Raw genomic sequence first — 19,166 nt, 5'->3', positions numbered from 1 at the left:
AACGGGCCGAGGTCCAGATGGGTTTCAAAAAATAAGGAAGGTTCCAAGGTATTATTTGTTCATTTTCCCAAATGTTTGCACGAAATATACTAAATTTTCCAACAAAACAGTTCTCAAGTGTGGTGGGCGTGTTTTGAACAGGTGGTCGCATTCCTAGGGGAACAAATTGATTGTGCTCAGCTGCTCGCTGACCTTTTCCTCAACTTTTATAACACTGATCTTATCCAAAAGCTTAAGGACTATCGTTTAGTCAGACCCTTTGATCTGTTTTCAGCTATATAGTTGAAATGTTGTCTTTAAACTATCTTAGTTTCGGGATTTTTATACATCGCATCTGCCCCAAAGTACTCGAGAAAAGTGACACCAAGGACACTTTGAAGTCAGCTTCGTATCTTGACCTATACTCTTATAGGGATCGATTGAAAAGGAAAACTCAATACACTAAACTGTACGACAAACGCGAAGATTTTGTCTCATTCCGTATTGTCAACTATTTTTTCATCTGTAGCAACTGTGTATGGAGTAAATAGCAACTCATACGTTATGCAAGAGCCTGCCGAAACTATGCGGACTTTTTGTACCGTTCTAAACTTCTCACAAGTAGGCATTTGGAACAACGTTGTGTTGCTATAAAATTAGAGTCATCATGGTGGTCACCATCAACTCGTAGATCGTTATGGTGTATCCATCGAAATGCGCCGATTTCAAGTTCATCGTGTCATACATGTACATAGTATTTTCCTCATCCATCTATCCCGGACGTTAATACAATAGTCGGGTTTTTCTAGAAAATCAGAGGACACTTACCCTACGGGTCCGTGCCCCCTGTTTTAATGGAGTCCGGGCGCCCATTTACTTTTGCTTTTTTGTACATGCAATTTTGGTTGTTTCGTTGTTTCATGTTCTTTGTTGACTGTGAAGTCGTTATCCTTGGTATATATTCTTTTAGTTTAAACATATTTTATTTCAAAGAATACATCAATATATTATAATACAACACAATGATTCGGAAACAAGCTGATGCTAATGCTAATCCGTCTCCTAAAAAACAACGAACTATCATAAGACAATAATAGCATGCTCTTATATATGTATCTTCGATGCAGCTATCTATTGAAGATGTAAGGGTTGAATATGGAATGTGTATTAAATTGAAGAGAGATAGATAGGAAAGTATACAAAAAGGATATTGAGAAGTTGAAATGCACAGAAGATAACAAACAATACAAAGAGATATATGTATATATACAATTAAGTATTGACAAAAACGTTTACTTTTTAAAATGTAAGTTTGCACCTTTACGAATGAATGTATTTTGTTCTAAAGTTAGAGCATCACACCCTTTGAGAAGAATGTCAATATCGATATGAAAATTCAAAGTATGTATAGTGTTACGTCGAATCTCTGAGCAATTGTTACATTCAAGTAAGAAGTGGCTGTTTGTTTCTCTTTGTCCGTAGATGCAGATCGGACTAGCAATCCAGACCTCGCTTGTACAGATGCTCATTGAGGGAGTTGCTGTCCATGTGCAATCTGGCGTGCAAGACCTGACCGGATCTACTACCAATATTATAGTTCATAGGTTTTTTACAATCGTTCGAAATATTAAACACGCGTTTTGAATATATTCAAAGACCTAGAATCACGAGTGGTGACTGCAAGGTCGTTGCACATTTTGATAGTGGACGGCAGAAAATAATTAGAGAATAATGACGTCCTAGTACGTAACTCGGTTAAGATACATGTGATTGGCGGGTAAAGTGGTCATGGATGTTAGTCGGCGCATTTTGCACCAGGGTACTCAAATACTCGAGGATATCACCATTAACCTTCATATTCATCATCACAAGTTTATGATTTTTCTTCCTAACGGAGAGTTTTTCCCAGTCGGTTTCGTGATATAGCTCGTCCAACGAAGCTAATTTGGTACCACCTGTAACAATTCGCATGGCTTTTACTTGGACTCCCTTGATCTTGTTAATCAAGATTTGTAAACTGTTATCCTACACAACGTCTCCGTATTCTAAGATCGGTCTGATAAACGACATATATATTTTTTCTAGTGTACAACGATCAAGAACCAATCGCACACGTCACAGGATATTTATCCTAGTGTATGCCTTTTTAATGATATAATCATGATCATGCCAGGAACCGTGTCAGAGAAGTAGATACCAAGATGTTTGTGACTAATGACCTCTTGAAGAACAGAATCATTCATCTGTAAAAGAGTGTGGTCCTGTCTTGCATTTTTACGTGTTATCAACATCGCTTCCGTTTTATGAGGATTAAATCGCACCAACCATTGCAACCATAGCCCATTGGTGGATTTTTTCCATATCACTATTCAATGTTCGAGTTGCAATATCTGGCGTCTCTACTATGACATAAAGACTAGTGTCGTCGGCGAATAATTTAATACAAGCATCGATGTCGTTAATAAAACAATAAATAATAAAGGACCGAGTATAGATCCTTGCGGAACTCCAGCTCTCACTGGCTTCCAACTAGAAAAGCAACCGTTTAAAACAACTCACTGATGTCGGTCATACATATAACTACTAAACCATCGCAAAAGACGTCAAGTTATACCGTATTGTTGTAATCTGTATAGTAAGGCTCTATGCCGCTTCGAATCTTGGTTCACTTAAATATCCCCTCCCCCACCCCAATCAGCCACTGGTATGGCCTTTACCGTTTATGTATTTGGATATGTTTCGACGCTCACTGTGAAATAATAGGGTACACTTTCACAGTACATCAAATGAGAAACTTCAATGGCAACTCCGACGTACACATGATATATTTTCTAATTCATGATCAGCCTTAGTTTGTCATTCCGTTGTATTTTTGCTTTTTGATATATATTTATGTATATAGGTTGAAATTGGCAGTCTTGAAAGAGTAGTTGTTTTTTTTAGTATTATTTGTTTGATTAAAAGGGAGATAAATGTACGGTTTTCTCCAAAATACAGATTTATATGCAGGAATTTGATAATTACATAAAAATAAAGTGTATGTATAATTATTATATTGAACGCAAAATTATTGTTTGTTAGGTGGGTTTTTCTGCATCATGAATGATCTCTACCATTGACAGTCTGAATTTTATATGGTACTAAAGCAACAAAAGATTGTTAATAATGAGCACGATGATTTTTATATATATCTAAGCTTGTAGAAAATGCAAAATGTAACGGTAATACAATGGAAGGATCTCAAATAGATGTATGTCTTCCTGTTTGATTGAACATATTGGTTTTTCAGGGTCTTCAAGTTTTCTCTGATACTGTCCCCATCTCTGTATAGGTTACTATCCGAGTGAACAAAATCAGTATATGAGTGTAACCTTGATATAATTACTCTTTCGTAACCCTGATGGCCAGAATGCTTCTCAATCAAAACAACTGGTTATAAGGAAGTGCGGGTAATGTTTTCGTTCCACAAGTTTTTCTCAATTCTTTAGCAATATTTGGATTGCTTGTGATATTGACCAGGGGACCAGATTAGGAACCAAATTAAATTAAAAACTGGCAATGACTATATATAGATATCGGGACCCTGATAATGTTTATGACCTAAATAGGTTACAGACCACCAATTCAACCAATGAGCATTTGGAAAATAGTCCTACGCAGAAATTACCCCTGTTCCTCATAGTGCTGTGAAAAAAGTTCTCATCTTATTTACAAAATTTAAACAGTTTCTGAAAGAAAAAACATTTCTGTACATTTTATAGGTGCATTTTGCTTCTTGTGATGTGAAGCCTAATCTCCATAATGATTTCTAAATATACCCCTATCTTGTGAAAACACTGGGATTCCCCATGCTATTTATAGACCCTTCACTTCCGGTGACCAGTACTGCACTGCAAGTCTGCTAACCCCACATGCCATTCTGAGGATTGTGAGCTGACATATGTAGAATCATGATGATATGTAGTCCTTTGCAGGTGAAAGTTAAGGTAAAGTCCAGAAAAGCCATTGAATATTGTGAAATTAGCATAGAAGCCTATGGGAAGTGGAATTAGTGGTTTCTAGCCTATAGTCACTTGTAACGAGCCCCTGTGTTCGAGTCGGAGACTGAGTAATATTAGATTAATGCTAACCGATCATTTCATCTTTAATGTTAACTTTCCGTTCTTATGCAAGCAAAAAACAAAAAGTCAACCTCGAGAAAATTCGTATACATGTAACTTCTGGTGACATTAATCCGCGCATGTGCCTTAAGGGTCGATTTTTTTTTTTTTTAAATTTATTGCAAAGCGAAAGTGTTTAATCAACGGCAAGGACGACCCTTTTCTTTTACGGACTCAAGTCGTAAAAGAAAAAAATTCGAATATAACGCAAAGATCCTTTTGTAATTTACGTATAGTGATATAATACGGCACAAATGTGTCAGTAATTGTCATTATTTATTTGAAAACTAAATAAGAAATAGACAAAATGAAATGAAAACAAGATATGTGCTTACATGTTTATCCGTTATCTTGTCGGCAATCTTCGGAAGTAATGGCAAAACATAATTAGATTGGAGCTATCTATCTTCTTTGATTAAAATGGTTTCACAATATTTTATAGGTATTATCGACTTTTATTACTTTAATTGCATTACTACAAACTTATTCAGCAAAAATCAGTAGAATCGAAGCAGCCAAAGCAGCTTTAAAATGACTTTAGAGTCAAATATAGATTCTGCGTCTCTCACAGTCTAAAATGAATTATTTAACAAGTGAACTTAAAGTGGCGTGGAGAAATCTAAATAAAAGGTCCAAGCGAGGTGGATAATCATATTCTTATCATTATTTTGTTTGACAAATAGAAAAAAAAATTCAATTACAATAATTATGAAGCAGACTATAGTCCAAGTCACCTCAGATTGTTTGCGTTTTTTTGCGTTTATTTTTGTAATTACTCGACGGTTCCTTTCAAAAACTTGCCATTTTATTCATGTCGTTCTGTACTACGATTCCCATACAATTATTTTTCGTTCTTACCTCCGAGATTGAAAAAATTCAAAATTTATTTTTCCTACGAGAATTTTGCATTGAATATATATCTTATCTTTACCTTTGAGGGTTTGAAAAATAGACTATAACCGGAATTCATAATGTACAGACCGGAAGTTTCTTGAAGCATCAGAGCAGAAAGAAAGTTGTAAAACAAACAAATTAAGGAATTTTCGTCTTTATCTGTCCCTTAAACGAGCATAATGGCATCCTGTCTTGTTGTTACAGCTGTTCTCTGTGTTCTTATCACTACGGTAGCCACTATAGTTTGTTTTGCGATGCCGAACTGGTTACACTTTGTAAACAAAATAGACAACTTGTGCATGTGTCAAAACAACAACTGCGATTGTGGTTTGTGGATCAACTGCCTTGGTGGATCTGCTTCTACAGGAATATTAGACAACTGTCGATGGTTCTTCTCTGATAACTTTTTTATTGAGAAAAGTCTACCAGGTACTGATCATACAAAAGGGGGTGAAATGTAGAACTGGTCTGTTAATTGCTTGAGTGTTAATGGGTGTGGTTCATAATTGTATTTGTACATGAACATTTGTACATTATCATTAGTACAATAATATCGGATTTTTTTATCTTCCCTTAAAAGTGTGTGTCATTTTATTTAGGCCAAAAATAAAAATATGTCTGTTTCAGGTTTCCCGACCGACCATAATTTTTTTCTCCTGACCTTAATACATTTTTTCTCAAAAATTTACAAAATCGGTAATTTCGACCAATTTCCAGTATAATATAGATCATTTCCGGTAAAACCGAAAGTATGTTTAAAACCAGGTCACAATGGCGTTTGAATATATTTGCAGGTAAGATTTAAAAATACAGTGTACTTATATTTTGTTCAAAATTCCTACAAAAAATAAGTGTATTGTAATAAAAGACATGATTAATAGGTGCGTATGTTAAAAATTAAACTTTCTACTTAAAACTATACACTTTCATGACTTAAACATGATGCTATTTTACAAATGTAGGTGCAACTTTAGTGGAAAAAAAATAAAATGAAAAATATTAATTGAAAATGCCTACCTACCTATTTTTTGGGAGGACTGTAAGCCTAAACAGACATTTTTTTCTTGGCCTTAGTCCTATTTTATTTTCCTCTGTTATTGCAACCCTTTTTTTTTTGTCAAGGGACCAACTCAGAAATTTTTGTCTTATTCTGGCCTTGTAAACATTGTTGTGCTATTGCAAGGCACATGTTGATCATGAAGGAATGTCCTGAATAATAGCAATCCCAAAATTCCAGTTTCTGTATTGTATAAAAATAGGAGATGTGGTATGATTGCCAGTGAGACAGTCATCCACCAAAATTCAAGCAGTGGACAATTTAACATCTACTGGTCATCACACTGTCTTCAATGATGGACAAAACTCATACCATAAAGCATGCTGTAAAAGGACCTAAAATATATGAAGTGAAACTATTCATAAATGACAAGAAAGACCTAATATTTAGAAAAAAACATACATGTATACCCAATAACAATTATCATACAAAAAAACAACAAACACTAGACTACAGGTTCTTGGCTTGGGACAGGCGCATAAAGTATGTGGCAGGGTTAAACATGTTTGTGAGCCCTCAACCCTCACCCTAACCTTGGACGATGGTGGGGTAAAAAACTACAACAATAAACTGGGTTCTCCAAGAGCTGTTTTACCATGGCAGGCCGCATTGGTTAAAGAATCAGGGCCACTGTTAGATTATTGTTCGCCATGATTTACTTTTACCGTTATCAGCCTTTAATTATTTTTTTGTTTGAGAAACCCATCCAATACTGACTCAGAACATGTAAACCAATTAATAATGACAAATTTATGATTGAAGCCAATTTGAAAATGATTCTGTAATTGCTGATAATTAGTTACCCCATGAATTGAATCTGTAGGATGTGTCAATCAGATGAAAATATTCATAGTGAGCCAATTAAAACCTTGGCCAAATGCATGTGGCTATTTTTATACGTTGAGTTGAATGAAGATGGAATACATTTATTAAACCATTTTCAACATAAAGAAACTGATGTACCTAATAAAGGAAAATATAAGTGCTCCTAAAATTGTTTACATGTATTCCATCTGATATTTGCTAATTTACTTTTAATTGAAAATAATATGGCTGACTTGTTTACACTGTCATGCTATCGTTTTGTTGTGGGAAAAATAGATAAGAAATAGAAAGTAAAATTTCCCAAGTCTTATTATACATGTACATGTACAAGTAGTACAATGTTCCAATAGCTGGTCTGCCGGGATTAAGAAAATTGGACTGTTCAGTTAATGTTTGCTCATGCTTTGGATCCATATTAGTTCTGGTTTATGAATGTAGATCAGGTTTCTGTCATGAATGAACTTCTTATTAATAATCCTCCCTGTGTAAACTTCTTTAATTTGATTCATGCACATGTTTTTACACCACTACAAACAAAGTTTGGGGATACATGTACATTATGTATATAGTTTTCAAACTAACTGTCTGTCCGAACTATTTTCTTAGCAGCTTGAAACATTGTTATAAAACTTTGTGGGATGAACATGTACATGTAATATAACTACATGGATATGTGCATACTGTCAGGAATTTATGTTTGGATGACAATTGTACAAATGATGGCTGTTGAACTTAGGCATTTTTTCAGCAAAACTTGGTCACATGCATTGTCCACAACTCCTCCATAAAGGCTGGCAGGATTGTTATGAAACTTAATGGGGTGTTAGATTATGATATTGAGATGTACATATTGTCAGGAATTTATGTTTAAACAAAAATTTTAGAAATGACGGCTGTTGGAAAAGTTATCAAGGGAACCAAGATTCTAGTGGAAATCAAAAGAATGTGCAATGTAATCCAGGGGCAAAGACCGACAAGGAAAACAGACATACACAACAAAGAACATAAAATTACCAAAATATTACATACATGTACAAAGTAACGAAAGGACAGTGTACATGTAAATGAGCAACTCTTACTCCACTAAAAACTGGGAGCATGGACCAGGTGCACTGGTAGGGTAAGCATCCGCTGCTTTTCTAGAAACACCTGCCAAGTTGCTCATTGTTGACAAAAGAGGAAAGGAAAACTATGATACGTTGAACAAATCAGTTTTCATGGACTGTTGGAAGTTACACATTTTGTAGCAAAACTTGGTTGCCTTGTCCACAACTCCTCCTCAACGATTTGCAGGATTGTTACGAAACTTAATGGGGTCTTAGATTACCATGTTGGGATATGCATTTTATCAGGAACAAAAAAATGTACATGTAGAAATGATGACTGTTGGAAGTTACACATTTTGTAGCAAAACTTGGTCTGATGCATTGTCCACAACTCCTCCTCAACGATTTGCAGGATTGTTACGAAACTTAATGGGGTCTTAGATTACCATGTTGGGATATGCATTTTATCAGGAACAAAAAAATGTACATGTAGAAATGATGACTGTTGGAAGTTACACATTTTGTGGCAAAACTTGGTCTGATGCATTGTTCTCGACTCTTCCTTACTTTAAGGACTTGCGGGATTGTTGTCAAACTCAATTGTAGTGTTAGATATCCATATGGAGATGAGTATATTGTCAGGAATAAGTCATATTCTGTTAGTGTTATCAGCAAAAAATAGTGCTGATTGCTGTTTGAAGTTGAATGTTTTAGAAATGGCAGCAAATTGTGTGCCAAAACTGCATAATCTATCCGAACGTAAAAATTGTGTCCAATATGAATCATACAGTGTATGTCCACATTGGTCCTAAAATTTAAAGGGTTCAACTGGCTGCGGGGGTATTAGTCCAGTCCCTTTAGGGGCAATGTCTAGTTTGCACCTACATTTATATACTGGTTTCATTATAATGGCTTCTTGAATATTGGTTCTGGAAACATATTTTTCAGGCCAGAGTAATACATGTAAATGTATATGGTATTAGTTAAAGGAATAGAAAAATTAGGAAAATAGGAAGAATTTACTTAATGAAACAAAAAATGGGTTTTGTTAGCATGTAGTCATTTCATTCTTCCCTTACTTTTTCTAGTCATGGTTATATCTTCATTCTTAAATGCTTCCTTGTCAGCAAAAATTGTGCCATAAAATTTTTTTATCATTGTTAAATTTTCATATGGGAGAACCCTGAATAAAACAAACTATAATAATCTGTTGAATTTGGATTTACATGTACCTCTTGAGATCGTTACAGAATACAAAAACTTTAACAAATAGCTGTATTTGCCTCGAGAGAGTACTGCTTTTTTCAGTAAGCTACATGTACATCCAAAATCGACTGATAAGCAAACCTTGTTCACTCAAACAAAAGTATCAATATAAAAAGGATTTATTGAAAATATATCATAAAATGTCTTTGTGCAAATGCCAAGATAAAAAGCAATGACATTCATATGGCACATTACATAATGTACTGTACCAAGGGATTCTTTAATCTTAAACTTTGTGAGATAAGTACATGTATTCTATAAAACATGCATAGAATGATCAATTATTAAAGGTCAGATTATGAAATATTCAGAATGATATACATGTATTTCAATGTACATGTACATGTATCCACAGCTTTTTGTTATTATTTTGTACTTGCATGTACATGTACATGTGTGTACACTACAGTCAACATAAATGTACATGTATAAATTCTCCACGGTGGTGCACCACTTCAAAAATTGTATGTTGTTTACTACTCCTGTCTTTATACCAAGGTATATTTAATGGTTCTAGCAGTTTAGTAGTATTTCTCAGTTATGGACAGAAAAATATACTAAAAAGTAATGAAATGGAGCAATTTTGTCCTAGTTTTTACTTTTGTGGAGGACATGAGGGATTCCACTGTAGAGATACACATGTATTTTGGTTGACGGTAGTTGAGCTGTATACTATCTAGTTTGATCGGGCTCAACCCTTCCCTTACCTCAAATAAATGTAGGTAACAAATTTCAATAACACAGGTTGAAATTAACATTGTAATTGAAAAAAGAACCAAAGTCGATATTAAAGTAAAGAACAAAACAACCAAGCATAAAACTTAACAATACACAGAGAACTACATGTACAAGCAGTTCTATGCATAATGACTGTTCAGTGACCTATGAATTTCTTCCATTTTCAATGTATACATGTACATGTACAACTCAAAGAGAGGTTACCTCTAGGAAATGGACATGAGCTGTCAAAATGGGCAAGCCACAATGTCTCTACAAATGTATCACCCTGCTCAAATACATGTAAAAATATACATCACCAACATCAAATTATATACATGTACATTTACTTGCTCTTTTCACAATTTAATTTTTCAGTATTTTTATGTGGTAATAATTTAATTAGAAATGCCAATACTCAAGTCTACATGTGTATCGACTTTCATTTCAAGATTGATTTAAATTTTCTGTCATAGTTACTCTCTCCATCATTTTTTAACCCCTGATTGTGTGGTTTTTTTTATAATACTCATAATTTTTAAAAGCCTTAATTGACACATGTATAATGTATCGCTACATGATATCAGAACTTTGCTATTATCATACATGAACATGTAGCTGATGTAAATGTGTACTAAATGACCATTTTCTCACCATTTATTTCAGATTGGTTCAAAGCAGTCCAAGGACTGATGTCCTGTGCCATTGCCTCCACCATGTTGGCTCTCCTGATTGGTCTGTTGTCATTGTGCAATGTCTGTAAGGGGTGTAATGCTCATCAGGCTGCTGGAGCATTTGCTAATTTAACCTGTGAGTAATATACTGGTATACAGGCAGATCCAAAGATCTTTATTAATTAAGGAAGCTGTTATTTGTTCATTTTTAATCAAATTTTTGTGCAAAATTTACACAATTTTCTAATTTAAAGGGGATCAAACCTCCAGATCTGGTTATATTATTAAAAATATATATAATATGGAGCCATATTTTTACTCTTGCATGTATATACTGTATGTGTGTTTTCAAACAATGTTTTGAATGAATGTTTTCTACTAATAAAAAAAATTTACAAATGTATGTGTACAGTGCATGTATATACATGTACAATGTACATTGTATTTAGTGTAAATTGAGTTGTAATCTTCATATTTACCTTACATGTCTTCCCTGTAAAATAGAGGAAATAAATCTTAAATAAAACAGATTAAGTTTGATAAAAGAATTATAGGTCAATAGTGCTATTCTCCTTTAATCTATATATTCTGTTGGGACTTACAATAGTAACATTTTGTACATCAGATCTGATTTTCTTCTGTTTTAAAGTGGAATTGTCATAATTCATATCTGATAATTTACCATTAGCAAGCTGTTAAAGGCCCCACAATAAATGAAGTGAAACTGTTCATAAAAGATGAAAATAGACCTACATGTAATATGTACAAAAAAATTCAACAAATAAGTGAACATAAGACTTGGCTATGCTCAGGTTCCTAGCTTGGGACAGGCACATAAAGTATGTGGCAGGGTTAAACAGGTTTTTTAGCACTCAACCCTCACCCTAACCTGGAATATGTTTTTCCATCAATTTTCTTTATGTCGTTCCAACTCCTATCAAATACTGAACAGAATTTCGTCTGACTTGGTATGTACCAAGGACACAATATGTAGTAGTGCATATTACCAAGAAATTCTTATCCCTAGAATTTTGTAATAGATATGTCCCTTGGAACTAAGTTTCCAGAAGTACACATCTCAATCATCTTGGCCTTCATAACTGTCTAGTTAGTCTAAGTGTAGCAATCTTGCCTTGAGTGAGAGAGGTGGTTGGCTTGATCCACATCCGAGTCACACCATAGACTTTAAAATTGGAAGTAACTGCTCCTTTGCCAAACATATTTTTTAAGGAGATGGAGTGATGACCAGTTGGTTTGTAGTCAGAATTTTGTGTCTCATTTGGGTGACATGGCTTCCTGTGGGCTGTTGCCTCTGTGAGCTAGCACAGGAAAGAGCCAGCTTAGTGTTTCAGAGTAACAGGGTTTGTTTGATTGGTCAACCGTTCTCATCCAGAAATGTATGAAATATTTACCATAGGACATAAAACCGTAATAAATCAATCGATCTCCATATATCAGTAGTAATATCAGAAGCCTATTTAAACTGATTAATTGACTTATTTTAACCTTTTCATAGTATGAATATGATATATCTGAGGGACAATAGCCTAGGGATATAAATTTGTATATATATTAGTTCAATGACTTTTTTAGAGCACACATGTAACCTGAAAAAGTGTATAATTTCAATTCAATGTTCTTGTGTAGTGCTGTTATTCAAATATATCATCAATTTAGTCATATACTTGACATTTGTAGTCAGGGGTAAAACTTTGAAATTTCAAGCTGGTATCCCAGATAACATTTCTGTTGAATACTTGCTATATGTTCAACTACATGTAAATATTACCCAAAAGTTTGGGAGCCCATCTTAAATTCTAGTAGCCATGGGGGACTAGGCTAATGCCAGTTTTTATCCCTGAGTTTAAGTACATGTAATAAACTTCATGTTTGCTTTTTTCAGTCCTGTTGATTGCCGTGTCAGTTTGTGTGTTCGGTGCAAAGTCTTACCTGGATCACAATGCTGAAGTACTCACCAAGGAAAGCTCTACCGGGGAACAGCTAATTTATGGATGGGGATTTTGGGTGGCTGTTGGTGCTGGAGCATTTGCTTTGTTGTCTAGTGTACTGTACTACTGTGTCGGACATGCCAGTAGAAACTATGATGATTGTTAAATATTTTAAGGGTTATGGTTGTTAATTCAGTTAAAGGAATTCTGTGACAAGAAGAGTTGTGCAGAATATCTTTTAACTTAGTTTTGATTTTCAAAATTATGAGCTCATAAATGTTCCAAATGGTGCTGCTTTTTTAGATCTCCATTTAAATACATTATTCTATGCTATTGAATATTTGGCATAATACAAGTTGCGATGTCTCAGTTTTGTTATCAATAGCTTTTAAGGAAATAATTCAGAGTTATTTGGAATGGGGAATATGTTTATGATGTACTTTAAAGACAACACAAGCAACATTCTTCCAAACTGTTTTAAGTACAATTCCTTGTACAAATCAGGAAATGGGTGGCACATCATTTTTCTCAATTTGGTCTTTTTTGCATCAAATATATTCAATGCATCTAGTTAGCAACCAAAAGCTATTTAAATTTATCCTGAAGCATCTGTGATGTAGATCTTTTTTTTACTAGTTATATAGGGCATTTCACCTAAACTTGACTAATCAATATAATTAAAAGGCAAACTTTACGAACACTTTGATATCATTTTCTGGATGTTATAATGTATAAATACTTCGAAAATGCAATAAAATCTCTGAGTTTCTTTTCTTTGCGTGCCACACATTTTGCCTGATTCTTAGACAGAGAAGTACTTAAAGACATATATTTTGAAAGATTGGAATAGAATATATTTTTTTGCAATTATGTCCACTGTAGCACGTGGATGTTGCAAAATTTACCCTTGTTGTAGTGTGTTTCGTCTTAAAATAAATTTTCAGCGTTTTTTTTTTACTTTGTGGCCAGAAATACTTACCTTAATACAACAAGACTGCAACATTTTCATTTATATCATATAGTTTATATTCAGTTCAGAAGTCATTTACTTGTCAAATATAGATCTTGTGGTATTGTTAAAATCACATTTAATACACAAGAATCAATCTTTTGCATATAGTTTTTTTACACATATCACCTGTTTGTTGTAAAAATCAGACACAATTTTCTTCCATTTTAATGTTGAATTCCTCATTTTAAAATCCAGAATTTACTGTTACCCATCCTTTTTTTTCCATATATTTATTTCCAATTTTGGCAATTTCCACTTTGGGTTGGCCCCATACCACTTGTGTAGAAAAATGTGTAGATATGCAAAAAAAGATGATTGCTAATTGTCAGTTTTTAAAAAAAAAAATTCACAACGAAAATTAAAATTAGGATAAAACATGATTGAAGTTTTTTTATCATTTTGAATGTTATTTTGACAAATTCTCATGAACAATTTTCTTTTTTTCAAACATCTGCAAGAGGTTGATTTTTTTAGCTAGTTTTTTTATTCTTCTTAATTATACTTCATACTCATTCATATTGTTTCTGCGATGGCTACATGTACATGTAGGTTTTTTTTTTAGAATCATGCAGTATCTTTGTGTATGTTTACATAAGTGTTATTCAGTATGTATACATGTATTTTGTATATTATTATCATACATCTGTATTAATTGTCACCTGCTGAGAACAGAGAATAGTCAGGCAGCATTATTTTTATTTTTATTTTTTGGTCAATTTGTTGAGACCAATATTAAAGAAGCAATGTCATTTAACCTTGTAGGGTACGTAAGTCTCATCATGTGACTCTGGTTTCAAGAAAATGGGTTTTAATTTACCATTCAAATGCATAGAGATAGTTTTGAGTTCAGTATTAAGAGCAAAGCATCTTTTTGTGTAAAAATGTTGAAAAAAAATGACAAAGATCTATTTTTTCATGATACCAGCAATAAATTGATTTCGCATTGTAATGCAGTGTTTTGAAATCCCAGGAGTAAACTATAAAATGCAGATCTGAATACTTTCTTCATTGGAAATTCAGATGAGGAAAATGAAACTAGAACAAGGCTTACAAACCATATTCAGTCTTGAAATTATTTAAATGTTAATTTAATCAGTAATTTCTAGATAATGCTGAGATTCTCCGAATTTACAGATTTGTAATTAATCAGTTGCAAAAGGTTTAAAGTGAGAGACTTTCTGGTGACTTTATTGTTGATGTTGTATGTGTAGAAATATTTTTTATTAACTTCTAGTTTTGATAGACTAAAACACTTTTTCAGTTTTGTTTAGAATCTCGGTTATATATCAAGGTTGTATATTCATCCAAATTTGTTAAACGGAATGCTTTCAGTTTTGATGTTAATCACTATTGTAAACATGATAAAATGGTACAAAAAGTAGAGTAATCTCTTTAAAAGGTATTAACACACTGTAATATAATGTTAAGCAGTGATCCAGTTAGAACATTTGGATAGAGAAGGAATCTTGGAGAAGAGGGCATATGAGCATACCCAACCAAAACCATAAGGAAAAAATTTCTACATTTTAGGTAAAACTAGTGACAAATGCTGTTGTATGCATTTATATCTTGGTTCAAGATAGCATTTCAACATAACTACTAAATATTACTGTTCAAGAGCCAAAGGCCATTATTGAAATTATTTTATGTTCTACTGAGGGGCATATCAAGAGGAGGGGCATTGCATCCCCCTCCCTAATTTTATGTTATTTGGGACACTGTAGTACTGGGAATGTCAGCTGCATCTATGAAAATTGCTTTAAAACACTAGTGTACCTATTGTCAGGGGTTCCAACAAAATAGTTACTAGTATACAGAGAAAGCATTGTTCCATTTTTTTGCACATTAATATGGTAGATTTGCCAGGTATCTCTAAAGAAAATTCCAGTATTAAAATTATTAAATCTATTTTGATGAATTCAGATTAACAGTATATTTCAGTTAATTAGTTTTTTTTCTTATTTGTAATATCTATTAAACTAAGTAGGGCTAATAAAAATACACTTCTAAAAAAGTAGAAACGGCTACATATCAATCATTTTGGTTTCAAAGCTACCAAGATAAAGTATTAATCATATGAACACTGGGATTGTTGTCTTTTGACAAATTCAATATATCCGTTCTTGTCATATTATTTGAATTTGGAAAAAAAAAACGAAAAGTGGGCAAGAGTAGAGTTCTTATGTGTTTTACCAGCATCACCTGTTCCAGTTTTTTTTTTACAAAATAACAAAAGCATATACAGTAGTTAGTTTGTAGGTAACAGGGTAAGAAGTTATTAGAATTGGTATTACTTTTTTAGAGAGTTGAAAGGGTTTATATATGGTTATTACCATGAACATTGTAGTATCTAAACAGTAGTATCAAGTTCATCTGCTGTAATTCATCAGGGTCATGAATATGTAAGGAATAGTTCTTTGGACTACAGGAGATTTTGCTAAGTTTGGTTAAACCAATGAAAGATTTTCTAAGGCCTTGAAATAGTGCAAGCCTGTTGTCTGTCTAGGGGACAAATCCCTCAAATCCGTTGAAATGAATTTGGCCTTCCAAATATTCTTCATCTATCTGCCTCTTCATCATTCTAGAAAAAAATCTAAACTAAAGAGCTCTATGGTATATCTGCTAGAGTGCTCAAATTCCTCCCAAGATTTTGTATGGTCCAAACTCCTTTAAAAGATTTGGTCCTCAGGAGTACCACCCACATTAAGGACTATCATTTTTTTCTATACTTGTCCTTTGAACCACTTTTGTAGTAAGTACAGTTAGTGTCAAACCTTGTGAACTGTCTTTTATGATGCAAATTATCATGTGCAATGAATTTGATATTCTTGGTCAAGGTTGCATTATTTTTTTTGCAATACAGTGTAGTTTGCCAAAAATGAATTCTCTTAGATCTTATGGTCTAGAGATGTCTTTTTTTATAGGACAGTTATTTTTAGACCAAGATTTGTTTGTGCAATAGCTTTAACAGCAGTAAACCAGTGTCACCTGGAGCAGATGTTGATGAGGTATAGGAAAGTGGATTGTTATGCCTCAGTTTCCTTTTGGCAAGTAGAAAGTTTCAAATTTTTAAAGGATTTGTTAAGTTTAGAAGCAAACTTCAAGTGTGGAAAGTCAATCTTTTAGAGTTTGCATGTGGAAGCCCAAAAATTTTGAAAAATCCTAGAACACTGGAAAAGGTATTTTTGTAAGATTGGTTAATGATAGTATATTTATAACAAAATTTGATTCTTTAAATGATACATAAATATTTTGATGCAAAATTTACATCTATATTTTTTAATTAGTAGATGAAAAGTTTAGGTAAAAAAAAATTCTGTTAACTAAGTAACTTGTAAGTAATCTTCTTAACTTGTTCAATTTTGTACCAACTCTCCCCATTTTTGGGGGAATATTTTAGTACATTTTTCTCTGTTATTATTTACACTTTTGGACAGTAGATATTCTATTGCTGAGATCTCTCAGGTTTTTATGTTGTTCTATTTTCAGTGCTTTCTTCTACCTGTATTCTTTATCGTGCCAAAAATAAGATGGCTTTATGAAATGTTTTGTACACAGTAGTGTTTCAAATATGAAAAACAAGTGGTTTTTATTGTGCGAGTGTTTAAATGTTTATTTTTTTCGTATTTTATTGTTGTTAACTTGAATGTACATAGTTTCTATGTATAGTTATAGAATTTAATTAGGTTTTCAATGTTTGCTTACTTACACAAGTCGTTTTCAGCATAAATAATTCAACAACTATTATTCTGTATTTTGGGCCATTCAGGTACCTGTAACTTTCTTGGTTCCCTGGACATTAGTTTTTTAGAACCAATGATGGAGGGAGACATTTATTTTTACAATTTCATTGCCAAAGAAAGTGATGAGTATGTCTTTTACAAAGTTAATAGCCAAGAAGATGATTAAGGAAGTGATATTTCTTGTTTTTTATTTATTGATATGGCAACAAAATAGGGTAAATGTTAAGGAAGGGTTGAGGGGGTCTGAAAACCCATATTTTTTTTATAATTGACCTTGATTTTATTAAGATTTTACTGTAAATATTTAAAGGTTTTCCCTTTCATACATTTATTATTCTATAACCTCACACTGCAAAACGAGTAAGCATTTTTTCCCCAAATTTAATGTAAAAGAATTAAGACATGTTCTTTTCTTTGTTCATTAGAATTAAGAATATTTTATAATTATATGATTGTGGTAAAATACCAGGTTGATTTTTTAAAATGTTTTTGATATGCAAAAGACATATGACTTTACTGTAAGAAAAATGATTTTTGTAACTACAATGAATATATACATGTACACAAGTCTTAAAAATCAAATCAACTGCCCAGTGTTCAGTTTACTGGTATGGGTCTAAAATTGTATGATAAGGTCGCTCTCATAACCATCTTTATGAGGTTGTTATTACTAAAATAATTATTTTTCCTGGGAAAAAATACCCTCTTCTAGACACAAAGATTATTTAATATTCACCATCAATGCGAGAAAAAAACATATTGTGTGGTAAATCCAATGTAATGGTGATGACAGGTACATCTGTATGTGCAGTTGAGAAAACTTGGTGTACTAAGGACTGTTTCATTAAAGTCGTCTGAGGTAGGGAGACCTAAAACACTGAATAAGTCATTAAGTTAAATTATTCATAGTGAGAGAAGATCTTTTAACTTTGCCCAGATTATTGATTGGCAAACATGTTACATGTACAATGTATATTATTTTTCACATTTAAATGTTACTAGACAACAATATACTCTTTTAAAATGTCGGTTGTTTTAGATGTGTCTAACATATCACTTGAGTTAAGCTCAATTATTGTTGGTTGTAAAAAGCTGGTCGAACAATCACTTTTGAAGTATATTTTTATCAATTTTTTATTTCATAAGTATTTAATGAGATTTTTACACAGTTCTAAGTGATCACTGCTGGTATTTTAATCATTTACCACCGATGTTTCAAATCAAATTTGAAGGATAGAATTTCATTGAAATGCTCTTTATATGTAATTTGTTTTCCTGCTTTATGAGACCATCCTAAATGGTTAGGTGTAGTTTACCTGAATGTTGGTAGATAACTGGGTGAACTTGCTTTTCTGAAAGACACCTAAAAGAGTATAATTTGGAAAATGAATGTTATCAAAAAATTACTCTATTAGCAGCAAACAAAGCATTTTTAAAGCATGGCCAGAATAGTCTTTTCTAGCAAATTTGGTATCTTGTTATCTTAATTCTTTTTACTTTCTACTCGTGTGACTATAGCTGTTTACAGTTTCTGTGACCTTAAGTGTTAGTTTTAGTAGTATTTCACATCACAAAAATATTTAGAAAGGAAAAAATCAATTTGCTCGCCATGCATCTCTATTTGGGAGGGTGTGCTACAGATTTGTCTCCCTTTATTTTGTATAATGTGGTCAAAATATGTGTTTTTTCTCTTGTATCAATTATGGAATATTATAATTTGGTTGGTTTTATTTATATTTATTTCACCACATGATATTGTACCGGTAGGTTGTATATTGAAGCTGTAATAAAAATATATATACAGATTTATTATTGATTTTGTTACTGATATTTGTTTGTCTGGT

At 32.9% G+C, this 19,166-nt stretch overlaps 1 protein-coding gene across 1 annotated transcript; it reads left to right on the top strand.

Moving 5' to 3' along the window:
- Nucleotides 1-5,114: 5,114 nt before the first annotated feature.
- Nucleotides 5,115-19,131, top strand: LOC148616639 (uncharacterized). The gene is made up of 3 exons (XM_088583826.1): nucleotides 5,115-5,462; nucleotides 10,611-10,754; nucleotides 12,522-19,131. Exons 1-3 carry the CDS (start codon nucleotides 5,213-5,215, stop codon nucleotides 12,731-12,733), a joined length of 606 nt encoding a protein of 201 aa, XP_088439952.1. The 5' UTR covers nucleotides 5,115-5,212; the 3' UTR covers nucleotides 12,734-19,131.
- The last annotated feature ends 35 nt before the right edge of the window (nucleotides 19,132-19,166 follow it).

The sequence above is a fragment of the Perna viridis genome, chromosome 5 (assembly GCF_037379345.1).
Source record: "Perna viridis isolate PV_CMFRI_1.1 ecotype Kerala chromosome 5, ASM3737934v1, whole genome shotgun sequence".
NCBI classification, from domain to species: Eukaryota; Metazoa; Mollusca; class Bivalvia; order Mytilida; family Mytilidae; genus Perna; species Perna viridis.
Note: the sequence above shows the minus strand (reverse complement) of the source record. Positions and strands in the feature narration are given on the sequence as shown.

Excerpts from the sequence above, each read along its gene's own strand:
- LOC148616639 (XM_088583826.1), top strand. The coding sequence starts at position 5,213 with ATGGCATCCTGTCTTGTTGTTACAGCTGTTCTCTGTGTTCTTATCACT. Across the intron at positions 5,463-10,610 it reads TATTGAGAAAAGTCTACCAG|ATTGGTTCAAAGCAGTCCAA; the intron begins GTACTGATCATA and ends CATTTATTTCAG. Across the intron at positions 10,755-12,521 it reads AGCATTTGCTAATTTAACCT|TCCTGTTGATTGCCGTGTCA; the intron begins GTGAGTAATATA and ends TGCTTTTTTCAG.